At 36.9% G+C, this 27,704-nt stretch overlaps 1 protein-coding gene across 1 annotated transcript in view; it reads right to left on the minus strand.

The window, feature by feature from the left end:
* Nucleotides 1-27,704, minus strand: part of MRPS5 (mitochondrial ribosomal protein S5) — a 41,579-nt gene that overhangs the window by 7,219 nt on the left and 6,656 nt on the right. Inside the window, exons 3-9 of the mRNA XM_005147421.3 lie at nt 18,228-18,353; nt 17,698-17,931; nt 12,764-12,798; nt 3,631-3,721; nt 2,573-2,619; nt 1,451-1,508; nt 102-164 (exon numbers count right to left, since the gene is read on the minus strand). Of these exons, the coding sequence (XP_005147478.2) occupies nt 102-164; nt 1,451-1,508; nt 2,573-2,619; nt 3,631-3,721; nt 12,764-12,798; nt 17,698-17,931; nt 18,228-18,353 (654 nt within the window). The remainder of the gene's footprint in view (nt 1-101; nt 165-1,450; nt 1,509-2,572; nt 2,620-3,630; nt 3,722-12,763; nt 12,799-17,697; nt 17,932-18,227; nt 18,354-27,704) is intronic.

Consider the following 27,704-nt stretch of genomic DNA (forward strand, 5'->3'; position numbering starts at 1 on the left):
TCCATTTCTGAAGTGAACAGGCATTGCACAAATTAACTTCATCAAATACATACTAGTCAGTAATCGATAAACCTTCAAAATTTCCAGGCAGCTTTAATTACCTTTGTTTTGCTTCTTCATGCGGATGGTTGTTCTTTTAAATTTCACTGTGATGTCATGGTAAACTGGAAGGGAGGAAAAAACCAAACAACAGGCATTACAGCTAAATTCTTCCTTCATTTAGAAAAGCTTTAGCTCAGCACATTTAAGGAGGACCCTTCTTTTTCAGAACTGTGAATGGGAAGTTGGTTTTACTCTCCTCAGAGTTCTTTAATAATAATGACTGATGGAGGTAAATTTCTGGCATAGATTAGGAATGTTTACACATCTGTGAATACTGTTACTACCATATACAAAACCAAACTTCACTTGAAAAATGTGAAGTGTGTTTATCTCCAGTCATCCTTCTCTAGCTCTGAAGTGAGCTCATGTGATATAATTTAGTCTTCTTCCACATACTCAGATTTTTCTAATAATTCAGCTTTTAATCTAAGATTTCACCAGAGGCTTCAGCATTCTTGGCTTTTCCATACAGAATATTTACCATCCTAGTCTTCCTGCTTCTCTATGCTTCAAAATGAACCCTAAACTCGTATCTTCTGGTGGGTGGCTGTTATATACAGCTGGTTCAGTGGTTCAGTCTTTGCACAGTGGATTCTAGCACTGCAGATGGCTCCTAGAGGACCTCTATGTTAAGCAAAATGTAAAGCATGGTGAAAATGCCACCAGTTTTTAATCAAATCCCTAAACAGTGTGCAATAATAATGATCAAGGATTAAATGTGTGATGGTAACTGCAGTTTTGTATTTGTAAGCTGGTTTTATTATATTGAATATTTACTGTGCAATGACTTGGTTACTCATATACTCTGTAAGGTACTACCTTTCAATTTTTTTGATAACTGAATATTTGGTATTCTGGTGCCATGTCTGATATCAGAAAGGACTTGTGTGATATTAAACTGAATTAACAAAAAGCAACCATGAAACATCAGACTGACTTCTCCATCCCACATTCTCCCTGGCTTTGTGCTGGGCTTTGTCAGCAAAGCCCATTGACATGGATTGACTCAACAGGGAATCATCTCTGACATACAAAGGGGAAAAGCACAAAGGAGTTCACCATAGAGAAGAGATAAACCACATATTCATTCCAGTTAATGGCAATTTATTTTATACAGGGATTGACAGACTATGTATTCTGACATGACCACCATCTAGCTAACAGAGTGTGGAGCTGAGATTTCACACAGCATGCTAAGAAGCAAAATAATGCATGAATAACACTAACACAATGCATCAGATCAGACAGGTTTTAGTTAACATCATTTTATGCTTTGTAACAAGTTGCAGTCAGTTCTTGTTGGCATATTCAGTACTTATTTAGAGTCTAAGAAAATCATAATACTTACTAGTGTGGTCCTGATACCGCTCTATAAAATGTAACCCGCGTATTGCTTTATTTTTTGCCTAGGGAATAAAAGCAGAAAACATTTTTTTCTTGATTTTTTAATGCAAAGGATTGGAAATTTACCACTGTTCACTTAACTAGACAATAAAAAAAAAAAAGCAAGGAAGAAACCTTTAGAAACAGGATGGCTGCATCTAATACATTTATTTTATGGAAATTAAAATGTTCTCTACAAAGAACTGCTTTCTCCAACCAGATTTCATATTTTTTGAAAATTCTCAATACAGTAACAACTTTATCAAACTTTGTGTATTTTAGCAATACTACATTTGAGCAATGGACAAGTAACATTTAGAAGTCTAAAGGAGCCTTTAATATGGTCATTATACATGTGTAAGAGAAATTTTCCGCACACTAACTGTATAAACAGATTGTATGTCATACAGTATTGGAAACAAGTGACCATGGGGGTATAGGTATATGCCATAGAAAAGGGAGCAGAAATAAAATAAAGAGTGCATTAGGAAAATCTCATTGCAAAGCAACCTCATTATGTCTGGCCCAAGAGCAATGAAACTGGCGAAGGGTCTGGAGCACAAAACTTATAAGGAACAGCTAAGGGAACTGGGGTTGTTTAGGCTGGAGAAAAGGAGACTCAGGGGAGAACTTATCACCCTCTACAACTACTGAGATTGTAACGAGGTGGGTGTCGGTCTCTCTTCCCAAGTAGCAAGTGATAGGATGAGAAGAAACAGCCTCACACAGGGTAGATTTAGATTGGATACTGGGAAAAATTTCTTCACTGAAAAAGTTATCAAGTATTTGAACAGGCTGCCCGAGGCAGTGGTGGAGTCACCAACCCTGAAGGTATTCAAAGGCATGGTGCTTAGGGACACTGTTTAGTGGTGGACTTGGCAATGTTAGGTTTATGGTTGGACTCCAGAACCTTAAAGATCTTTTACAACCTAATGATTCTATGAATATGTGTATCAAGGCTGACAGACAATGTACACAGACTTTCTTCTTTGCATATACTACAAAAGATATTGACCATAAAAAAAAAACCCGTAGGTATGAATTATATGTGCTTGTCATCAAGCAACAAGTAATCAGATCAACATACTTTCCGTAAAGCATTCATCCTGTCACCTGCTTTCCCCAGTGCAAAACCTGAAAGAAAGAAAAGAGTCACTTTATTACTGAGAAATAGCTGAGGCAGGACCTTCATTAAGCAAAGAGGAAAAAACAGAATTTCACAACCACGCTTAGTATCTGTTATTTCCACTGCACAAGTCATACTCAGAAAATGGTCCTGAGAAAACCACAGAAACCATAGAAAGTAACAGTTTAGGAGTTATCAATAGCTAATAATTGTATGCCAATTGCTGTCAAGCGGAACAAATACAGCTTATTTTTTCTTTTGTATATTTGTCCAAACTTGTACCAAATGACTGAATAATGGTGACTGTTTCAGTCAAAAACAGTCCAGCCTTCTGCTTAAAAATAAGGGAATGAATAAAACCAAAAGGAATCTGATGCAGTCAAGAGCTCCAAGACCCTAAAACCAATGCAGACTGGGTTTCTAGTAGTGAAACAGAGAGTACCAAAACCAGGTTGTACAGAATAGTGCCTCTGTAAAAAAAATGCATGTCTGTAGAACAGAGAACAGGGTCTGTTTTGACTGTCAGTTTACAAACTGCTACCTAATCTCTCTGAACCCTCAGACCTACTCCTATTTACCAGGTCAGCTGTGGTAGTGACAAAGAGATTTCACAGCAGTCTCAGAGTATCTGCAGTCAGCTCAGAGCAGAGCATCAACTGACTGCATGGAATCAATAAGAGGATGTGAAAACCATTTTCACTAACCCTGTAGTCCAACAATGTCAAGGTAGATTGAATGAAAATCCTTTCACTTCAAATCTACAGATCTAGCTTCTTTGGTCTTTTGATACAAAACAGTGTCCAAACGAATACATACATGGTTTGATTATAAATCTTACTTTTACAGATGAAACTCAAAATTCTTACAGATATTTCAATATTTCCCAGTGGAAAAAATGTGTGTTTTTTTTGTTCTCTTTTGTTAAGTATTAGACGTCCCTTAAAACCACCTTGGCTCCCAAACTCCTACTACAAACAATTATTAACTTGGCATCTTTTACATACAGTAAATGCACATACCTGCAGCTCCTTTACCATTTCCAATAGCCACCAAGGCACGTATTGATTTTTTTCTGCCTTCCTTTGCATTCATACAAAACACGTTTCTCACCTGAAGAAAAACCAAACCACAAAGCATTTTGTGATGGCACAGTCCAACTCTTTCTGTTTGTTTGTTTTCAAAGAGATTCAGTTTACCAAAAAGTAGTTAGTGGTCTGTGATGAAACCATACAATATAAACTTTTTCATCTGCAAGTGGAACGCTGTCTTCAAGGAATTACATATGCAAAGGCTGCTACAAGTCTATACTCAGACAAAGAAGTTAGCTCAATAAGGTTTCATTAAAATACCCTCTTTTGTATTTAGCTGCACAACAGATAATGCTCTACTGTTGTCAGCTTCACATGTGATTTCAACTGTGATGAAAAAACATGGTAAAAACGTGGAAGTGATATTAACATCTCATTGCCCCCCTCACGTTTTAACATATTTTAGAAGCACTCAGAGGAATTATTCAGGGCACGTTGTTGCTTAACATGAGTTGTAACTTTGCACTGAAATCTACTTGCAGACTGCAGAAGGCAGTCTCATTACTGAAATGACAACTGCTAAGAAGACTTCATTTAAGAAAGTGGAAGAAGAAAATGGTATTCCATGCCTGGAACTAGAAATGTTTTCAGAAACTCTGCAAGAAATTCAAGCAGAGATGCAAGAAAGCTATTTAGTTTGGAGCGGAGGGACTCAAAAACTGGGGAGATAGATGGCCTTATGGTTAGCATTCTGGAAATCTGAATTTGCTTCTGCCTCTGCTACAGACTTCCCATATGTGACTAGAGGCAAGACACTGCATTATAGTCTCCCACCTTGAATGACCTAACATGTCACCCATGATCCTGTCCAACTGGCTCTTGTTCTAGTTGTCCTTGGCTTTGTTTACATATTTAAATATATTTTTTACTTAAATATAGATACATACTTTCATATGTACACTATATACTGTATATAATAAACTATATACATTTATCACATATAAAGCGATATAATATACATAGTATACAAAAAATACATACACATCTAAAATAATATATGGGATATTGATTGACTGTGTCTCAGAATTACCAGTCACAAGATACAACCTGCTTGTTCATTTCTTTCTCTCAGATGCATCAGGGCCTACTTTCTTGAAGCATCAATATGATTTCCATAATTTATCACAACAGCTAAATTAAACATGCATTACTGATACATGAGTTAAGCGGTGTGCCCCCTTTTGCCCTATATGTAATTCCTCAGTAAGGCAGACTAGTTGTACTGTTATATCTGAATGCAGGTTATTATACAATACATGATAATGGCTTAAACATGCTTCCTGAAACTCATACACCACCCCCCACCCAAACACCCCCTCCCACCCCAAAAAATTCCACTGACACCACAAGGTACAGATTAGGAATGAGTACTTCTGAAAAAATCCACCCTGCTTTCATTAAAATAAAGATGCTGTTAAATTCAAGGTGCACACATATTCTGGAGAGCACTTTGAAGAAAGATCATCTTTGCTAATGGCCTATTTCAAGCTATTTTTATTTCTGCAATTTTACTACTTACAAGCACAAGCTAAAAAAACAAGCCCCCTAAGATGAAAGTGCCTGAGGAAATAGGCTATTTACAGAAAATGCAAAATGATTATGAAAGAATGAAGAGAGTGAAGCAGAGTGATCTCCTCAGGAGCATCAAGAGCATACTCCTTTTGCTTTGCACATATTTTTTGTCTTCCACTGCCAATCTGAGCAAGCACTTGTAAAAACCCAAAAGTTGGCATGCATATTGTCAAAATTAAAGGATGTGATGTTTGCAGAAATACACTCAAGAATTATTTTCTCCCTTTCCAGAAGGTGGCAATAAAGACACATGCAATGATTTCTCCAGAAGGCTTCCTAAAACTGCACTTGTCAGCTGTTTCTGAGCAGCTCAGAAGGAAAATGTGTTCAGCCACCCATCATAATCAGTGCTACTGCATCTCTCCTGAAACACTGTGAAGGCCTTTCAAGCTTGATCATGTACACAGCAGCTATGACTACTGAACAACATTGTCCTTAGATTCTCCCTGCCACAGCCCCATGCCTCCTCACATCAAATCAGCAGTGTTCTTCTGGATGCTCAGCAATGCTTCCCTTCCATCTTGAAAATAAAGCATGCAGCTGAAAGCCTATCATTAAACTGCACTGGAATTAATTAATATACAATGAAACAGCGTGACACTTTTAAAACAGCATGGCCTCTGAAAAGTGACTGAAACTAAGACACAATTACCCCTATTTACTAGATTGCCACTCAAGCTGGATTTAACAATTCTTTAAATTTGAAAACAGATGCATGCTCAAGCTTAATCACAGCGTACATCAAACTGACTGTCGCCCTGCATCCATTATCCAGTGGTCAGAATGCAAATTCACCTAGATCTCTCCCTTGTTCTCCCTTTGGTTCCTGCCCCAGACATCCCATACATCTTGTGTAATACTGAAATGCTCTTCCCCTGCATCCCAAAATGTGTCCACTACTCCTCAGCAGTAACCCCCCTATAGTCTGGAAAGCCTCATCTTAATAGATGTTACCATTGGACCACGGGGTTAAGGCTATGCCAGTGCAGCCTCAGGAGAAGCCAAACAGGGTGTTTGTTTCTCTCAGTCTGTAATTTTGGTTCCCCTGTCTGCCTCTGCGCTCCTCTGGTCTGTGGAGATGAGCCACCAATGCAGTTACAGCTCTTCTGTGATGGTCTTGGAAGGAGTGCTGGCAGTGTGTTACTTGGGTTCCTCTACCTGCTATTCCCACTGCACTCCTCTGTGTGCGGGCAGAGAGGTCTTTTATAACATAACCAAACAGTCAATACTCTCTCCATCTTGGTCATAAGTAGAATGATTTTCTCTTGAGGAATTTGATCCAGTAGCTATAACCTTTGAGAAGCAGAAAGATTAGAACGAGCCATCCTGCTCACAGTATGTCCACCTCCAAGTACTCAAGGCAGTGGAGAAACTGCAATACAGAAAATAATCTGAACTGTACCTCTCCCTCACTCATCAGAACAGATGAAAGTTTTTGACCAGGCACTTGAAGTGTTTTTCATACAGGTTGAGTCATCACATCTCTGGGATAAACCCCAAGTGCAGTTCTCATCCAAATTAATGAGCTCAATCTGCAGAGAAACTACTGACTAAACTACAGTTAGTGCTGATAGTTTTCCTGTCACATGTGTGAAACTCTCTCTTTTATAACTCATTAGGAAAAATATGATAGCTCATATGCCCTACTGACACTGCGTGCTGTCTTATGTGGCTTCATACTGCAGCTCACATCTGAGTACAGATCCTCTGGATAAATGCCACAATAATGCATGCTCAAAGCCACACTACATCAGAAATGGCTTTGTTTCCTTTTCAAAGGATGATCCATCATCACTCCAAATTATAACTCACTTAAAAGCTTCTGAATGTTCCAAATGTCAATTATTTCATCCATACAGGCTGAGAGGTAAAAAGAGATAAAAGATTTAATTATTTAATCAACAGATCCAGTGGAAGGTGGCATCCCCAAACCCTACTTCAGAGGCAGGCCAAAATATCTGAGAAGTCCAAGAATATCAGAAATGAATTCTCGTACACAGCTCTGACCTCTGAGAGGTTGCTGCAGATGCTATCTTAGAAACTGTCTGAAATTTTCATTGTCAGTCTGAAGACAGGGAACAGAAAACTTCCCTGTAGTTTTAAAAGCAAAAGCTAAAGCTCCAATACCCCAAAGGTACTTTTGAGCCAATATCTCACTTGAAATAAATTATTACTCAGACAGTATCCTGTCTACCACATAATTTTTCAGTCAAAGATGTCAAACAATGTATCTCAGACACTGTAATTTCATGCATCATTTCCTTTTCACAATCCTTTTTTAATGCACACTTTGCAAAAACAACAGCTAGAAAACTATTTCCAATGACTCACAAAAAGAAACAAAGGGTTTAGACTACATATTAAGGAATATTCTTACAAGTAACAAACGTACCAAGATTAATTTTGTGGTCTTAAAACAAATATGTTCTTGTGGGGTTTTTACTGCTTCATGGAAAATCGAAACTACGGTCTTACACTCCCTATGAACAATCCCCTGCTGCAGCTAGACAGTTTATTTTTGTCTAGTGGATGCAGAACAAACGACTACAGAGTGATAGTTTGTAACTCTTCTGTGTTCATATTCCCTACAGTTGCATGCACTTCTGTGGCAAGACATACAGGAATACTTAAGAGAGGTTCTTCATATCATTTTGACCCAATCTCTGCTTTCCACATGCCAACATAGAGCTACTGTTTCTAAGGCATGTTAATGCTTCTGCTCAGATTTTGGCTAACACGCAGCTCATGCTAAGGCCTGATGTCTGCTGGGAGCAGCTTCATGAGGTCAAAGGGAAAGCAACACACAGACAAACATCATGTCCAAGAAGGGCTAAAGGTCATTATGCAGCCACTGCCACCTGCAGCTTACCATCCCCTGCAGTGATTATCCCTGCACACTGATTGTCAGGCAGCCAAATTCAGAATCCCCTAGCTCATGGCAGTTGTACAGACCAACCTACCAAGCTGGATGGTACAAATATGTTGGCTTACCCAAAAAGATTTTGAAATGGATCTGAGAGCAGTGGGCTGCTGAGGTTTTCATGCTTCCCCTGTGATACAGGGAAGCACTGTGACAAAGGAGCGGGGATGAGAACTCTTACTGTTTGGCAACTATTTCACTCACAGCTACACAAGTTACAAGTGATGAATTAGAGAACTTTTGACTTAGAAACCTCATGAATGAAGTGGTGAACTAGTGAATTCACATGTTAGACTAGTCAGTACAAAGGGGATTAAGCACTTGTATGATGTGTTTGTTCTCCTTCCTAGTAAGCTCATAAAATAAAATTTAATTTCCAGAGGATGCTCCCCTTCATGAAACATCCAAAAGGACCACTTTCAGCACTTACTGATTATTAGGTCTCACTTTCTAACTCTGACTGCACTACAAGGCAAGCAGTTTTATAACTCAGGGTCTCATGAAGCTACTTTTTTCCCTACATTACCATGTTGACTTTGGAGAAAAATAGAATAAAAATGTATCTAAGGATGGAAGATACTTTGACTGGAAAGCATTATTTTGTGTAAGAATGGCATATATCAATTACAGCTGTAAATGTTAACTGCCACTATTATTACATTGTGTTAAATGTAAACAAGGTAGTAAATACTACCTTCAGTTCTATTCACAGAAATTCTTATGTGTAATGTATGAACAAACAGGAAATGTGCCTTCAGGTTGGCAGGGAAAGAAACAAGCAGGTAGCCCAAGTCATCTACTCTAAGTAACATAACAGTCTGTAGGAAAGCCAGAAACAAACCCAATATACAATCCCTGCTGTTGTTGCTTAACACTCTCTCAAGCTAGCTTTATCTCTCTGACAACTTTCAGCTCTAATTTACATGAAAATATGACCTTGTTTTTACTCTATTCTACAAGCAGGGGAAAATCAAGTTTGCTTTTCTGTTTCTACTCTATTAGAAAACACTTTATTAAACAATTCTCACTTATAGCAAGGGAGCACAGTCTTTTTAGTAGCACAACCACGTCAGAAAGGGGCTTTTGTATCTTTGTCCATAAAACAGTAATTTAAGAGTGTCTTTCAGTTTCTTGCTGCAAAGTACAATTCCCCAACAAACATTATTTTAATCTCCTGTAGTGTTGTAAAGATAAAGATAATGGAAAAGACATACAGAAACAGCATCACGAATGCCATCTATTTAAAATAAGAATGCTAAAAAAGATCTATTTATTTTAAAACTCATACTTATCAGAAAATTACAGGACTCAGTAATCTTGGGCTCACTACTGGCTTTGAATATACAACTTTTTGCTGCTGCTGCTATTCTGAAAAAAAAAACCAAGAAAACAAACCAAAAAACAATAACCCATTCCTCTTTCTCAGCTCACATTTGAGAACCTCATATAACAGTAGAGTCTCCGCCTGCTTGTAAAAGCTATTTTATTACTCAGATACACAATAAAGCATTGAAACAATTTTTATAGCACAAGGAAGTACTGCATACTTTTTGTTGTTTAATGGATTTGACTGCAAATAATTATGCCAGCACAAAATGGCCACCCTTACTAAATACCTACCAATAGTATCCAACGGACAGTCAGTTGTGACATGTCACAGCAACAAAACAACAGACACTTTTCTGCAAGGCACCCTTTCAATTAACTGGATGCACTTCCAACTGCATGGTTCATGAACAAAAATCACTTCTTCTATGAGCATACCCATGCAACTCAATATCACAAGTTGCTTTCCACAGACAGCTAAAGGCTAAGTGGTCCAAACAGCCTCTGTTCCATTAAAGTCCATAGTGTCCAGTCCAAACCTTATTCACTTAAAGGAGCTTTAACAATATGTGTGGGTTTTCCAAACCCCACAAGAATCTACTGTGTGTACCGGTACTCCTGATCTAAGAGGAACTAAATCCACCTGTGTGGTTTTAAACCTGAGAATAATACACCAGTTTTGTGTGTTAAAATAAGAATGCATGAAAAGTGTATGGTGCACTTCAGGAGATCTCATTAATGCTCACATAAATGTTCATTTTTATTGCATTTATCATTCCCAATATAATCCCTAAAATGCTACTCAATGGGAATTTGGTATATAAAAGGGATCACCTAATCCACTTGGATTATGATCAGAAGATCACAATTTTTTTTTCCAATAATGTCATTCTATAAGGGCTGTTTCAGAGAAGCCTGAACATATATGCCCATCAGCATATGCAATAAAGAACAGAAGCATGCTACCCATTTACTATTGAAAGAAACCACCCATGGCATGAAGTGAAATTTTGCTACTCATTTTATATCCTGTCATCTCTAGGCACCCATGACAAATCCGACAATAATATATTAGAGATACTTGAGAAAACAGGAAAAATCTTGATACCGAACTCATTTGTATAGTTTATATTCATGTCTGTTTAGATATACATGTCATATATGAACTGCCAGTAAAGGTCAGATCCTTTGATAAATGTTAAGATTTAGACTGAATGCACTGGGTAATGGTAAAGATATAATCCACTAAAGTACCTTTGATTTGTTCTTGTGCATAGCAGCACCACTTTACACATTCTGTAGAAGATTCTGAAAAGTCAAAGCTGATCTGAAACAGCCATTTGGTTTTAACATAGAGAATGATCATTGTCAAGGTAACAGAAGGGACCCTACAACTACTCATCTTAGTCCAGGTGCTGGAATGCTAAAAACTTAATAATTAAAAAATTTTGATGAAAAAAAAAGACAATTGAGGTCTGGCAATGAAATCAGTGCTTGCCATTTATAGCTTATTTAGAGATATGCAGGGTAGGACAAAGCTATTGTCTCAAAGAGACTGAAGTCTGAATATGAGATTTTAGTATGACCACAATGCAAGATCTTGATACTGAGTAACTGTTTTCAAGCACGTCTTACTAATTAAACCCCAGTTTTGTCAAACAAAGGATTTAAGAAGGATTTGCATGACGGAAATCAGTTCTTGTAACAGTATATGACAGTGCATGATAGAGGACAGAGAGAGCGTGATCCTCTCCAAAAAAGGCATCACTTTGGCAGTAGAACACAAAGTGATATACACTGTGAGTGAAACTAACTAGAAACTCAAAACACAGATAGATTATTTGGAACAAACACCTCATATGAACACAGGCACAACATAATATTGGCTAAAAGTACAGGTAAGGTTTCAAAGATGTGTTTGGTTAAATGAAGCTGTAGTAATGAGTAAAGTGATGAACAGTCATCTCTATGCACATAAAACTGTGTAACAACTCAATAGACAATTTCATAGTGATAAAAGCCTGTCAATGTTCATATTAAGCAAAGACACACTATGTGCATCAATCACAAAATGTATATTGATTCAGGTTAAGACCTAGGCTCTCAGATGATAATTAGAAATGAGAAGTGTCTCTTTCTCCAAGCAGCAGCTAGACTAGTATAGTTTTCCAATAATAAAGCAGTTAAATATTAATTGCAAATGAAGGTTCTGATTACAATCCTGAAAGGAAAATAAATTTAATAAGCCATTTCAGCTGCAGGTAAGGAAACAACAGGAGAATGTTCTAAAGTGACAAGTTTACACAATTAGTCATAGCCAACATGGGTTCACAAGGGGAAAAGTCATCTTTAACTAACTTAATATCCTTTTATGATAAGGCCACCCATCTAGTTGACCAACGGAAGCCAATAGATGTGGGGTTTTGTTTGATTTTAGCAAAGCTTCTGAAATTGTCTCTCCCTTATTTGTCCTTATGGACAAGATGTCCAGCATACAGCTAGACATGTCTATAAACTGGGTTAACAATTAGCTGATAAGTCTGGCTCAAAGGGTTATAGTAACTGGGGTTACATCAGGCTGCTGGCCTATCACTAGTGGGTTCAATTTTAGAGCCAGCACTTGGACGCAGGACTGGAATGCACATTAAGAAAATTTGCCGATGATGTTAAATTAGGAGGAACTCTGGACTTCCTCACGGGTAGAGTGACCTTACAGTGAGATCTGGATAGATAGCTGGACCATCATTCATTGTATGAAATTTAACAGTATTTTTTCCCAGAAGATAGGATAAGTTAAACCATCAAGAACAAGTATCTTATTACTTGAGAGGCACACAAAATGGGATTTCCATTCTACTCACTCTCTGCCCTATGTAACTGCTCCCCCCTCTTTAATTCTTTGTTTTACAGGCAGTTATATAACTTCTTATCTGTAGTTTTGTCTGAGAAATAACCCTACCTCTTTACTATGGTAATGTTTTCCCTCTTATGGTTGGTTGTGAACTATTAAAGCTTTATTTGCAGGCATTTGCCATTTCAGAGACACTCAAAACCACCTTTTAATTATATATCATTTGCTCAACAGAGAAGATAAGGCCCCAGTGAAAAAAATGACCGTTGATACAAAATACCACACTAATTCCTATTGCCGTAAGATCGACTTGGCAAAGGCTACTTAAATAACTGCAAGCTCAATATAAATAGTGACAATTATGTGAAGTCCTTAAAAAGATTTGTAATGCATACCTCAATGACTCTTGTTTCAAAATCTTCATAAGTTTCTGTTGGGAGAAAAATAGGGCATTACATTTCCTTGTATTACTTATCTAACAGCACAGCTCTCTGCAGGTGGTATAATTTAAAAAGGACACAATTTTTACGTAACTGTAATTTATAAATTAATCTCAGCAGTTAAGTAGAAAAGGTAAGAATAATTTGAACAAATGTATCTGAAGTGAGCTTTATTAGTTGCTTCCTTTTCAAAAGACCTCAAATACGGTTTTTTACTTGACACCATTCACTCAATCATTCAATCTTTTAGAAAAGGGCCAGTGAAAAACAGCATATAGCTCTTATTTATAAAGTATAGGTTTGGGTTTTATTAATTTCTTCAGTAAAATCCACTTATGTGAAGAAAACTAGTTTAAAAAAGTCCAGTTAAAATGGTAATTTCTCAGAAAGTTTAATACTGCTTGTTATTACAATACAGCTTGTTATAATTAAGACATAACAATTGTTAAATGCATTCATTGTGCTCCATTAGGGACCCCAATCTCCACCTGCAATCAGTATCTGATGTTTTTAAGTACCACACATGCAGAGAATTAAGATGGAAACAGTCTCCAAGGACTGTCCAATCTGAATAACCAGAGAAGCACACAGGAAGAAAAAATAATCACTTTTTAAATGGTACAGCAAGACATACGAATTTAACTGCTTGCTCTGAACATCACAAAGAAAGCAAAGCTGACAGAAAAACTGAGACATCCTCAGAATCTGTTGAGTATTTTGCTCAGAAGCTAAGCTATATATCCTCCTTTTGTAAATCACTGCAACTCACCACTTACACAGAAGCATTTTTGTTATATCCGATATTCTTCCTCATTCTTTACAGCTGCAGAAATGCTTTGAAAAATAACCATCCACAGCATGTTATGAAAACAATGTTTTTGATTTTCACTGGCTGGCAGAGTAAACTGCCTTCCTTCCCTAAACACTGCTCTAAAACAGCAAATGAACCCCAAATTTCATATCCACTGAGCAAAGGCTGTAAATTGTTAAAAAGAAAAAGGTAAATCACCAAATGGATCACTTCCATAATGACCTAAGTATTATCCAATATTACTCAGAATATTCTGAAACTTGTATCAGCAATCAGCAGGGATTAAAAGAAATTGCAAGTATTTCTTAGTACATATTTCTGTGACATACCAAGAAGACGAGGATAAAACAATATACAGCCACTTCAAATAATCATGTATCACATAGCCAGACCTTTTTTCCCCCCTTTCAATTTCAAATTCTGCCTGAAAAAAAAGTCTTTGTAATCACAGACAATTACAGCACCATTTATTTTGTCTAGTAATAGATAAGGTATTTTGTACTGTAAAATAAAGATCACTTCTGAGTCACATCTGCGTTCAAATCTTTTCATCACAGTGGTAATGCAATGCCAGAGAGTTCAGGTGTACATTACATATTCAGCCCTAAGTGGTAAACATATCCTTTCTACTGGACTGAAAGTTAGTAAGTTTCTGCTCTGTGAAAATAAGATGGTTTCAAAATGTCTTACAACCTTGCAGGGAGAATGGGAGAAGAGCAAGAATACTGGAGAGCTCTGGGCATGACATGTACTGCCAAGGCAGTAAGTCAAACAGGAGAGCACAAAACCATGCAAACTGCGATCCACTCAGATCCTCTCCATAGGCCTTCACCCTGACACATACTGTAAGAACTGTCAGCAAGCAAATCCCTTAGGCTTGGATTTCAGCAGTTCCATCAGCATTTCTCAAACTCCATTTTAGAGAAGCAGGCAAAAAGGCTGCATATTACGGATAGTGCCAAAAAGATCCCGTTTTCTCTGAGTTTCTGTTTCAAAACATGATGACCACACAAACACCTGAATATAAATTGCAAATATATTTGTTTCCTTTCATGCAATTGAGAGCATACTTATACTTGATCTGTATTTTAATACAGATGCATTTTCCAAAAGGAGTATGCTATTATCAGCTTGGTTGTCGGAAAAATAAGTGACTTTGAAACCAACAAAGTAAAACACAACATCTTAGTATAAGAAGGAGAACAGATAAGAGATCCTTCCAATCTCCTGCTTTTCCAATTTACCTCGTGAACAAAAGCATTTCAATGGAACATAGAAGACCAGCGTTAATGAAAGCAGTTAATACTTATTTTATTTGGTGTAGCTACAATGAGATTCTGGATAAAAGCTGAAAACAGTAAAACAGTGAAGAATGATAAAGAACTGGGGACTCACTCCTTCACCAACCAAAACTGCTTTATCATTTACGCATAACATCCAAGACAATTATAAACACAATTGTTCCTGCACAATTTAGAGATCTGTTAATCTACAAAAAGTAGACTTCTAGCTCGCAGTATATGAATATCAGCAGGTACCCTGTTCCCTCTTTGAAGCCTCTTCAGTTGCAAAGAAATACTGTAAACTTGGAAGAGAATTAATTTTATTTCCAACGGAACAATACTGTTCTTTCTCTGCTCCAAGTTAGCACAATAATTAGAGGTGCAGTGGAGGAAGATCCCTCTGAAAGAATGAAGCATATATAATCACAGTATGCATCCCAGTTATCTGTTTCTTTTTAACATACTGGTCAATTTTAACCAAATTTGTCAGATGTTGAAGGCTAACAACACTGAGGTTTCTACAAGCTTGTTGGACCTGTTTTCACTGGAAAATACGAATGCTGCTGAAGGGAAGCTGCAGCTCATGCTCAACCTCCGATTGTTACTAGAGATTCCAATATCAGAATACTAGGAAGGGCTGAACTGCAGAATTTCGGAGCTCATTCTTGCTTAGACAACAGGGAATCTATGCCATAGTCTCAGGTCAAATGGATTCATTTGGTTTATTCCTCCTAACAGCTTCACAGGGTCAATGTCCCAGATCCCCTGCAAAATCATTAATTATCTGAATAAAAAGATGCAGAAAGAACTACAGAGAGCTGAAAATCCTCAAAATTTTGAGCAGATTAAAAGGAAATCAGTGCATACTGATCAGAAACTGCTTTTTCTCAAGCAAATTTATAATACAAATTGACAGCTTGATTTGCCTATTTTGACTGTACTACCCTTTCCTCTTTTTGGCACAACTTTAATACAGCCTTCACACAGCCAACTTTAATGCAAGTAATCAACACCAACAGTATCAGCCAAAAGCAAAATCAATGAAAACACTGGAAGATAAAATTCCTAAGTGCATAAATGTTGTTTGAAACAGCTGCCACTTCTTTCAGTAGAACAAAATACTTGAGAATAGATTTAAATTTAAAAACAACACAGTCTTGTGTTCGAAGTACGAAACTAGAACTATGAAATTTTCTCAACTTCCTATATATTCCTCCACTGAATTATGGGGAATTTGGAACAATTCATTAATTTCTCAAATCATCTGTTTTTCAGTTGTTTCTGTGACAGTTGTCAAGTCCATTGCTACGTCATTGCCTTCCGTGGAATATTTGCTGTCAAGGTAATAAAATGAAACACAGGGAAGTAAATATTCTTTTGTATACTAAAGCATTATGTTGATATTAAAATAAAATTAATTGCTCTTAAAACTAAAGAAAATTAAAAAAAAAATTTGAACAGATTGGCAGGCAAACTCTCCTTAAATGCACGAAGTAAATCTGAGGGAAACCATATATCTCAGATGCTACAGTGACACAAGCCACAAATTCATCTGTACCAGCTACTGGAATGGAAAACCTGAGGAGGGAACAGAGAAGTAGTAGATAATAATAAAGGCATTAGCTTCTAAAGCATAAAGCCACAAAAACTTCAATCTAAATGGACAAAGGCAACAGATCACACAGGAAGGACAATGCTCTCACTACCTTATGGCTCAGTTCAAAGCATGGCTGAACTTCTAGTTAACGTCCAATAGAATGCAACCAGATAATATTCACAGACAGAAAAGAAATTGATTAACACAAAGCATCAGGCAGAGTGAGGAGCAAAGGTGACTGCAAAATGAGAGAACAATATAATTCTGATTATATGCATGTAATTTCCCATTTATGTTGACTTGTTGCAACATATGTTCCAAGATCCAAGCTTACACTGGGAGAACATATTCCTGGACAAAAATACCTCCAAAAACATGAACAAGCTTAACACTTATAATGACTGCAACAACCCTGAAACAATAGCGTAGGAAAAAAAATAAAAATCAACTGTCTTGGGTCATCTTACTAGAAAAGCCTAAAGAAAGACAACAATAAACATAAAAGCATCATTAACTGCATTACAAGAAGAACTCAGCTGAGTAACAACTCATTTCCATATTTAATCAGTTGAAAAGGATTAGGTTTCTAAATGTTAAACAAAGCTACTATAGAATTCCTAGTGGTTTGAATCAGCATTGTAAAAAGTTAAGGTCATCACTCTAGGTATAGGACTTCTAGTTTCACTGTATTTAACCAGCAGCAAATAAATATATTCTACTAGCTACATTCAAACTACATCATCTTTAACCACATTTCATTATCTGAACTAGGGCAAAAAGCTTGATTAATCCCACAGGATCCTTTAAGAAGCTACAAAAAAAAAAAAAAACAAACAACCCACAACATGGCTATATTTCATACTCAAGCCAATTGTTGAAAACAGAAAATTATTTCCATACTTCAAGACTCCTGTAACAGTCTACAGCGTAGTACATTACACTGTAATGCAATACAATATAACATCATACAGTCTGTAACGTACAGTCTAACAGCTATATTAGACTAAGCAGTGATTTAGCAAGTTCCACTTGTGTTAACACTTGTTCCTTGATTTAGCTGCCTTGCTTCACGTATGGGCATGTAAAAGAGGAATAAAAAATCAATTTTCATTTGTAGAAAAAGCCTTGATCTCACTTGCTCTAAGCCCCTTACCAGAAAGACAAAAGTAAGACTAAGACAGATAATCAGTTTCCTTACCTCCATTAGGACCTGGGTCAGGAGGATCCAGAATGACACCTCCCCAACACCTTCCACTCCAACCTCCCTGCCTCTTAATTTTCATTTTTCTTCTCTTCTCATATGTATCCCTCTGCTGAATAAGTTCAGACTGAATTCTCTCTCGTTCTTCTTTTTTTCTTTGGCTAATTGCCTGGACTTTCCCACCCTGTATCACAGGAGCATTAAGACCAGGCCAGAGGAATCCAGAACGTCCTTAAAAATAACAGAAAGAATACGGTTTATACCAGATTAAGAGTGAAACGCTGCACACTGGAAAAATGTGATAAAATGGAAGGTTCTCACATATTTCAAGTGTGTTTTATGATACAGAATTTATATTTCAAAACCAAGGACACATTAAAAATGAGGATTTTTGTAAAAAAGACAGAAATATATCAAGCAGTTCTGACACCAAAGAAAGTAACAGTAATTTGTCAATTTATTAAATCAAGAAACATTATACATGAAAAGATCAAGTCATGCCTTCAGCCCCTTATTTATGAATCTACCTTCACCAATCGCCTGGCCTTTATTCAGATCCTTCCTTAGCTTTTTCTTCGTTCTCTTTCCTCTTCCTTTCCTTACTCCCACACCAGTCTCTGCCAAAGCTCCTTTCCACAGCTCATCAGCTGTCACTGAAATAAAAAAGCTTTCATAAGCATTGTACAAGTACAGCTTACATAGGAAACTGAAGCTGAACATAAAAAACCCAACCCAAACTTGAAAAGTTAACCCTTGTTTGACCTTCACTGGGATTTAAACTGTAGGATTACTGCCTTACTAAGTGATTCTCTATGTACATGCATCTGGTGCAGAGAAGTGCCACTCCTCATGACTGAAATTGGGTAGACACACAGCCAGGTGCATGGGTTTTTAAATCGATTTTGAAAATCCTTTGAAGGCAAACATTCCTAACCAGTAATCAGTAAGGTTATTAATTCCCAAGTCATTGAAAGAAAATAATTCATTAGAACTCTGCAACAACACCTGTAAGCACTTATCCAAGGACAAATATCAATGACAGCCAACTTGAATCACTCCTAAAATTATCCAAGGATTAGCCTGCTTTAAAAAGCCCCAAAACACAAGAAGTTAACCAACAACATAAATCTGCTGCTGTGTTTCACCCAGGGGCAATGTTACTATGGCAGTTTAAATCTCGTCTTCTCTAATTAGAAACTGATTTCGTTTATTTGGAATAGGAAAAAAAAATCAGTAAATGCTTTTAACCAGGGGAATTAAAATAACTATGCTCAAATAGCTGCAGTTTCCCATCAGCATTTCATGCTTGCTAGATTAATGAACATGAGAGTCCTGATCACAGACTGGCAAACACATTGGAACTGGGTAAGCTCTGCTACGCTGACAACATGGTGAAGACCAGGCGCTATTCAAGATTTACACAGGTATCACTAAATGCCCAAGTTTATTTTTTTATTGAGTAAGTTTGTATTAAGATACAAAGATATGACACCCATCTTTTCAGCCAAAAATCCTTTTCAAAGTGGGATACAGGACTGTATGGTATATGTGCTATCCCTGGAGACTTTAAGGCCGGGCTGATGTGGTTCTGGGCAACCTGATCTAGATGAAGATGTACCTGTTCATTACAAGGGGGTTGGATTAGATGAGCTCTGAAGGTCCCTTCCAACCCAAGCTATTCTGTGGTTCTAACTGTGATTCTTTTTTGGGAAGTTCAATCCTGAACCAAGTAACCGAAGCTCAGTACATTAGGAAAGCAAGCGCACAAGGAAGGACACACAAGTCCAGAAAGCTACAAACCAGCATTCCCTCGAGATGGACAACAGCAGAACAGCCTAGAAAGTACTACATACACAGATAACATAATATATTATAAAAATATAATACAGATTTCATCTGTATTACAGATAAGTGTAAAATGTGTACTATATACAAGCAGAAATGCCCATGGATAACAGTTTATCACAGTTCCCATGTGCCGTGAGGCAAGAATTGTATTTGCTCCTGGGTAGGCTTTAATCCCTTCATAAAAGAAATTTTTATCTTTTCTAAACATTCAAGTGAGTCCTAATGTCCAGAACTTTATGGTTAAAAAATCCCACCAAGAGTATATGTATCAAATGGCTTGAAAACAGCATCTAAACTGTCAGCACTAAAGTTTCCAGCTGATTACAAACTGATGCCTGTATCTATGGGCTAAATAAATCATAGTAATTAAAAAAATCTTCTGCTGCACAGAACTCACCAAACAGAAAAACCTAATTGCTGATTCAACATGTTACTTTCACAATAAAGGTCAAATGGTGATAGGTACTAGGCTGTCTACAGCTAGTGAATATTACCCTAAGATGACACTGCATTAAAGCTGAGTCAAAAAAAGACTAGTGGTAAGCAGGTAATGCATGATGCAGCTTTTGATGTTCTAAAGTGGACTATAGGATTCTCGCATGAGTTGGAAGTTTGACGGTCAATCATGTTAAGCTTCTTAGCTTATTCAGAAAACACTGTGTAACTAGCAATTAATTTTTCTTCATGATAATCCTGCTAGCCTGGAAACTTGAAATTACAATAAAGGTATTTACATTTTCTTTGCCAGGTTATTTTTAAGCTGGAACAGTTCCCCAGTCTCCTGCAGTTCGTGTGGCCTCATGAAGGGCTGTAACAGCTACAAAGGAGGCTGCAGAGGGGTAGCAACAAGCAATTGAGACACATAAACAGGGAGCTCCTGAGCTGGTTATACACTCAAAAAACCCTAAGCACTTTGAGCTGTATTCTAAATATCTGTATGATAAGATCACTTAATCCCAATAGAGGAAAGAAGCAAAAGGAGATTGTTTTGTACCAAAGGAGATCAGTCAATGCCAACAGATCCCGCGAGATGAGGTCAGACTGAGTCAAGTTTTGGCCTCAAGCACTGCACAACTTCTGACAAAATTAAAACCAGATGAAAACATCACATTCGGTAGCAAAGTGCAGTTCATCTAATCAGTCTATAATAATACCATCATGTGCTTGGAAAGCAGCTGCATTTAATGAAACATCAGGAGCCTGCAGGCTACAGAGCTGAGAGTTCTTTGTTAAGATGGCAGATATCACACTGATTTTAAGATAAAGTGGCAAGAACGGAATATGGAAAGGATAGGGTGCAGTCAAGAAGATTACAATGGTGGGGATACTGCTTACAATAGACAGACAACACAGCAACAATGAAAAAAACCTGACCATAAGAAAGATCAATCTGACTTGGCAGCAAAGTGCCAAAATGATTCAAGAGTACATACATAGGGCAGGAGAAATGAACTGCAGTGGATAAAACCCAAAACAGAATTGGGGATTGCTGTACTCCTTTTTGCATCTGTAAATGCTCAGAAATGCTCTGAAGGTATGCAGTCTCTTAGTGACTTATGGCCTTTCCTGTATTTTGCCTTTTTAAACTTTGATTTTCACATGTGTTCCTCCAGAACTAAAATAGATCCTGTCATAAAAGCCCCCACATTTCTACTCAGTTACTAAAAGGCCCATAGCTACTAACTGAAAAAAGAAATACATGAAAATGTGTCATATATAAAAATTCATTTTATAGGTTAGGAAAAGATCCACTACTTAATTTTGCTGAGAGCATTCTTTATGCAAGCTGATTGCTAACAACTGCGAATAGTAAGTCTGCATGATACCATTCCATTCTTAACCCACATAAAAGATGTTTGTAATATTCTGAAAAGGATTTGATTTTATGTCTTTTTATACTGTCCCTGAATTTCAGGAACCTGACAGTCCCTGGGCACACTTCAGAGGAAGATGAGTATTAGATCACACCTCAGTAACTCACAAGTATTACTGAAAACACTTGCTTTAAACTGTATCAGAAAACAGTATCCTAGATCATGATGAATGAAGATTAACAGCACATTTCTTTGCCTTCTGCAAGATGAGTTCCCAGCTTGCTTAGAATATGAACTACAGAGAAAGACAAGTAGCAGTAAATAGGAAAACTAAAGGGAATAAAAGTAGAAGAAACAATCAATTTTATAAGTATCACTTATACTTACAAGCAATTTTTCCTTAAGCTTTTTAATGACAAATGGTCTTGTAGCATCAGAGCAGTGGAAATCCAAAGACATTAATATTAAGCGTATAATAAAAAGACTAATGAACACATTACAATAAACATGCATCTTTCAATGTGCTGTGCCCACTAGTGCTGTTACATCTACCTATCTGGTATTACCTTAAGTAACTCACTAAGTTCTTTTCAATCACTAACATTCTCTCTCAGGTTTCACCTTGGAACACATACTTTTATTAGCAGATGAATTCTAAAAAGGTATGGTATTTCAACACCTTTCCTTCTTCAGATAGTGGGTTTGCCATCTCCAAACAAAAAGATGTGGAAAAAATACTTCACACGCAAGAAATATGGAAGAGCATCTGTAAAGGGAATCTGCTGCTTACATAATCTATTACAAATTGCATGATAAATTACGCAGTCTAGATTCAGCTGCTTAATGACCACAAGGAGACATTTTTTCTCAGAAGGAGGTTAAAGGCTTAAAAATCAACTCCTCTAGGAACCAAACCACAGAAGCCTCACTATACTCAGGTGCAGAGGGCATTTCATTAACCTTGTTTTCCCTGAACACATGCTTACCCATCTATAGGAAAGAGAAGACACTCTAGTCAGAACATTTACATGGACTCAAAAGCAGCCAATTTCATAGAAGAAAAAGTCACTGAGAAATTAAATAAATGAAGGGAAAAAAAGAAAATCCGTTCGCAAATCACTGAAGGTTGTGGGGTTTTCCTAAGGAAGCATCCCTACATGCTCATCCAATTCTTACTTTCTTTCAATAGCATGAACTGCTGTTGGAGACAGGATGCTCAGTCAAACGAACATTTGGTCTGATGAGGCGAGGTTTTTCTCACACTCTGGAGGTTCATTTTTACCTTACTCCTCTAAGACATTACTGTAAAGAATAATTTTCATACTCAGTATCTGTCAATTTTGAAACACATTTCTGAAAGAACAGTATGGACTCCGTAAGTTCTTACAAAACACACACATTTCTATCACCTTACCACAACTGGGATCACTGAGGACTGATAAGAACAGGCCAAGCATTAAACAGGTATGAAAAGCAAATTATAGGCCTGTCCTCAGAGCTGTTCTCCAGGTATAGCTGAAATTGGATGAGAATAGGGAAAACAGTATATTACTTATTTGTTCAACTCTGCCTTCGAGGTTCACTGTAGAACAAGACATCATTGTATAAGATGTTAAAAACAAACCCATACCCACTCTTACTCTCTGCCATAGTTGTACTTTCAAAAGTCTACCATTCTGGCTAACATTTTAAGGATGTGCATCTCTGTTAAGAACTATGCAACTGTATAGTAGACAGTGAAAAGTCTGTTCATGTCCCAGACAGCTTAGAAACAAATTCTTCACTAAGAACTGCATTTCAGTATTTGTTCTGAGCAGGCAAAGCCTCAAGAGAAAGGTCATTCTGACAGCATTCATGAACAATTAATATTAAGTCATGCTTCTAAAGGAGGATGTGCTGAGAGTTCAGAAAGATAATGAAGTTAATCTTCATAAAACTTTTACTATGTAGCTATTATCTACTATTGGAATTACAGTGAACAGAGAAATCCACTCACTTTTAAATTAAACAAGTTCTTAGTGACAACTTCACTGCCAATAAATTGATATCCCATCAAATAAGAGTTTTTATCATGGCACTGACATGATGAAACTAATTTATTAAGCAGGCTCATCACTGAAGAACAAGCAGAGCTGGATTATTTCAATTACATTGGATCTTATGATCTCTTAAGATGAGACAACAGCAACCCTGTATCAGAGCTAACTGAAATAGACTACAGGAGTTCTAAACATTAGGCTTTCCTTGTAAAATGACAGCTTTCTTCAGAAAGCTACAAAGCCCAGTGATGAGGGGTTTTAGAAAACATTGGCTTTTAACCTATACTTCCGTTAGTTTTGATAACAGATCACAACAATATTTTGTCATTCTTTCAGCAATTTAACCAAAACTAACTATCAAGGCCAAAAGGAACTATGGTCAGGTGCTTCCTCAATTTAAAAAACGGAAGACAGCAATGACTAAAATGCTGTTCAGAAATCTTACCAAAACTTTCAAACCTCTTGTAAAGCTACACATCCAGTTCTACCTTTCAGTAGAAGTTACTGATGCTTAAACCTGCTAGTTCTGGTGAAGTACATGAAAGGAATCCTCAGTCACACGCCAAGGTGCTGTATCACTGTAAAATTTAAAATGCTGTATTTTGTTAAAGCTGCATGCTGCTGATCTAAGAAAATCAATCATTCTACTACTGTCATTGCAGGCGATGTATATATCCATTATGGGAAATCAAAATTTACAATTAAAATCTTTTTAGGAACCAGTGTTTAAATCACATCAGCCTACACAATATCCCCCAAAGATTCGTAAGTAGTTTTGTCAAAATCAGTGTGTTCATCCTGAATGAGAACCGCCCTTGCTACTTTCGTTATCTCCCAACTGCCTGCCATCATGTGACATCATAGTTTCTTGACTCCCTGTCTAACCCCAGTCTGCAAGCAGAAAGGTGTAGGTCCATAATAAATTATATATAATGCTGGATTACTCTTGAATTTCCCCAGTGACACACTCAAAACATTGTTTCCTTCTACTGCAAGGCACGTCTTACATTCTAAATGGATGCGCATGATGTACATTTGATACAAATTCTGCTGAAAGATAATGAAAAGAAAAAACTCCTCCCACCCCTGCAAGTGATGGGCAGCTACTTTAACAAAACACATGTTCTTCTTTACAACTCTGACTCCAGCCTCTTAAGATGTCATCTTCTGCAGATATTATCTGTTAGTTCTACAGGGCCTTTATACAAACCTAGAAATAGTGAAGACTATAAAGCATTCAGTCTAGACAGCCTTCTACTGAGTACCTCAAAATTAATTTGGATAGCAGGTGGCATCTCATGCACTGCAAGAATATGGACATTGAAAATGTCCCAAGAAAGACAAGGACCACTGCAATACCACAAAGAGGAACATTTGGCCATGTAAGAGATAAAAATCATGGGACAGATTTAAGATGGTTTTAGGTAATCTTCACAGACTGAAAATTAGAACTGCACATATCTGTAATATTTCTACTGAAAACTTAAGCTCATTTCTACTTCTCATAACTAGATGGATTTCCACAGGACTGAAACAGAAAAAAAAACTAATCTAGAAACAAATTTTCTGTCTTCTGTTTGATTTTGCTAATAAAAGGCTGAAGCTTTAGGGGCTACCTTCTTATTCATAGAAATTGAAGAATATAATTAAAAAATGTTAAAGTTCTCATTATGTGGATTGCAGTAAAAAATCAATTTAGGTATGTCTGCACATTTGTTGCCAAGAGATGTCTGTATTACATATTATGGTAGTACAACAAAACCTCTGGAGCTAGAAAATGCTATTCTGAAAGATGCATCCATACTGCTCTGCAGACTTAGTGGATTTCTCCACTTAACTGCAAACCCTAAGCATGCTTTCACAGTGTACTTGGAATTAGAATTTCACATTTTTAAAAACTGACACTTTATCACAATGTCATCAGGAAGCTGTAGACATGGGAGTTTTCAGTTAGCCGCAATTCAAATGCTGAATAAATCCATCTACAAACCTAGTGGTTGACAGACTAAAACTTGTTAGCTTAAAGGAGGAACCAAAATGGCTCTAAACTACCTGGACAAACATCTGAGAAATTATAGGGCTTTTCTTCGTAGCAACTAAAAACAAGACCTTAACTTAGCTAATGGATGCTGTTGTAAATGCTACTACGTTTTGAAGGCTGCTTTAATTACTAAAGCTGGCCTTAGTGTCACCAGATGGATATGAAGAAAAGATTTTGGTGAGGTCTGTAAACAAAACATCACTGGCCTCAAAACTAAATAAAAACCAGAGGCCAAGCACCTTCACAAAAGTTACATTGCACACCAACATAGCAAAACCCAGTAAAATAGCCCTCTCCATTAAGTACAACTAACTGTAAGGCATTTAATATTCACTCCCCTTTTTCTGCCTACAAGTAACCAACTATTCTTTGACACACAGACACCTCCCTTGTAAAAGTAAAAAAAAAAGGAAAAAAAGGCAGTTGTATATTTGGATCTCTTTATAACATTAATGCTGAAACATCAGAACTCTTCATATTATACCACTGACAGTAACAAATGGTAACTCAGTAATTACTTATCTGGAGTGTTCATGCTTAAAGAATAAAAAAAATAAAATCATGCTGATCAACTTAAGCACAGCAGAAAAAAAAAAATGAACAATATAATACAAAGAAAATTCACACAGCCCTACAAAAATTTAACATAAAATGTAATTTAAAGGAGCAGGCTTCCAGGAGCTAATATTTCCAAGAAAGAACACGGATTTATACCAAGTCCAATTGCCTCCAGTGTGCAAAGCCTCTAGAGACAAAACATGTTACTCTGTGTATGATAATATATTGTTGGCCTGAATGATTCTCCCTTGATCATTACAATCTAGTTCTATAACCTCTGAAAAAAATCATCCTATTCCTTACTCTGTATTCTAACTAAGAGGATGCATCACCTAGCAACAGAGAAATTAAGTTTGTCTTTTCATTTCTTCCCAAGGGTACACTAATGGAATTAATACTCTGATTTGGAAAGCATGGCTTTTATATAGTCATGGTATCAAAGAAAAGTTCTTTATTTTCATACACACTTGGATACATAACAGATATTGAGAAAATTATGCTAGCTGATTTGAATGACTGGGATGAAAGATAACTCCTATAGCTGGGAGGCAAACACATCTGTGTGTACCTCTGCTGCCTTCAGGAATGACAGCCCAGGAACGTACTGACAGTTAAGGAAAATCGATATGCCCTATCCTCTCAGACAAAAGTTGGACTGAAACAGGCACAATAAAGACATTTTCTGCAAATACCGGGTCTATTGAGACACACTGAAAAAGGAGGCAAGACTTTTTGGAGGAAGTTACATATTTTTTAAGCATGACCTGAAAAACTTCAGGCCCTTTCACATCTCTAAATAAGCATGTGAAATTCTCATGTAAATGGAAACCAAACTGTTTCCCGTAGTGGGGACAATGGAAAGTGAAAAGGAGGAACAGAAGCTAAGCCTGGGATAACAAGATCATTCAAAATTATTTCATTACAAACTCACTTAAATATGTCATAGGACAAGAATAAACTCATGTACATTTCTGTGTCAGAGCTGCAGGAGACAACTATGTAGGTAATGATCGCAGAGTGCCTAGGGTAGTTGCCATTCCTCTTATTTACATTAATTTTGTCAATTTGAATGAGTTAAACTGTTTTAATAGTTACACTGCAGCTAGAGATGTGCCGACTAACAAAACCATGTTCAATATTCATATAGGTATGATGGAAGAGAAATAAACCTTGACTAATGAGAAAGAAAGGAATGGTCACCTTTCTCAGTCACAAAGAACCTGTCATTTGGTTGACATTTCACTTGAGTATTGTTTCACATAAAATGGTCATATCTACATTTTTAATGTTACCACTTCTGAAGCAACTACACTGCTGGAGGATATGAATGATTTATACTGTTACTATCTACTCCATCTGAATTTTGAAGATTTAATTTTTTTAATTCTGTAAAACATTCTTAGAAACTGTGCTTTGAAATAGAAACCTTCAATCTTCTGAATCTGATGAATACGTAAAGGAGGCACACTTATATTCTTCCAAGTTGTTACATCTTATTAAGCCAATAGTTACAGGTAGATTGCCTAAATATAACTTGTTCAAAATATTGGTAAATCAGACAATGCAGATGCCATCACAACAAACATTTTAATTCAGACATCTAACAAGGCAGCTGGCAAACTTTCTGCTAACACAGAGCTCATCTAGACTTCATGAATATGAACACAAGCATAACTAAGGAAACAATCTAACCTACAAATTGTA

This window comes from Melopsittacus undulatus, chromosome 3 (genome assembly GCF_012275295.1).
Source record: "Melopsittacus undulatus isolate bMelUnd1 chromosome 3, bMelUnd1.mat.Z, whole genome shotgun sequence".
NCBI lineage: Eukaryota > Metazoa > Chordata > Aves > Psittaciformes > Psittaculidae > Melopsittacus > Melopsittacus undulatus.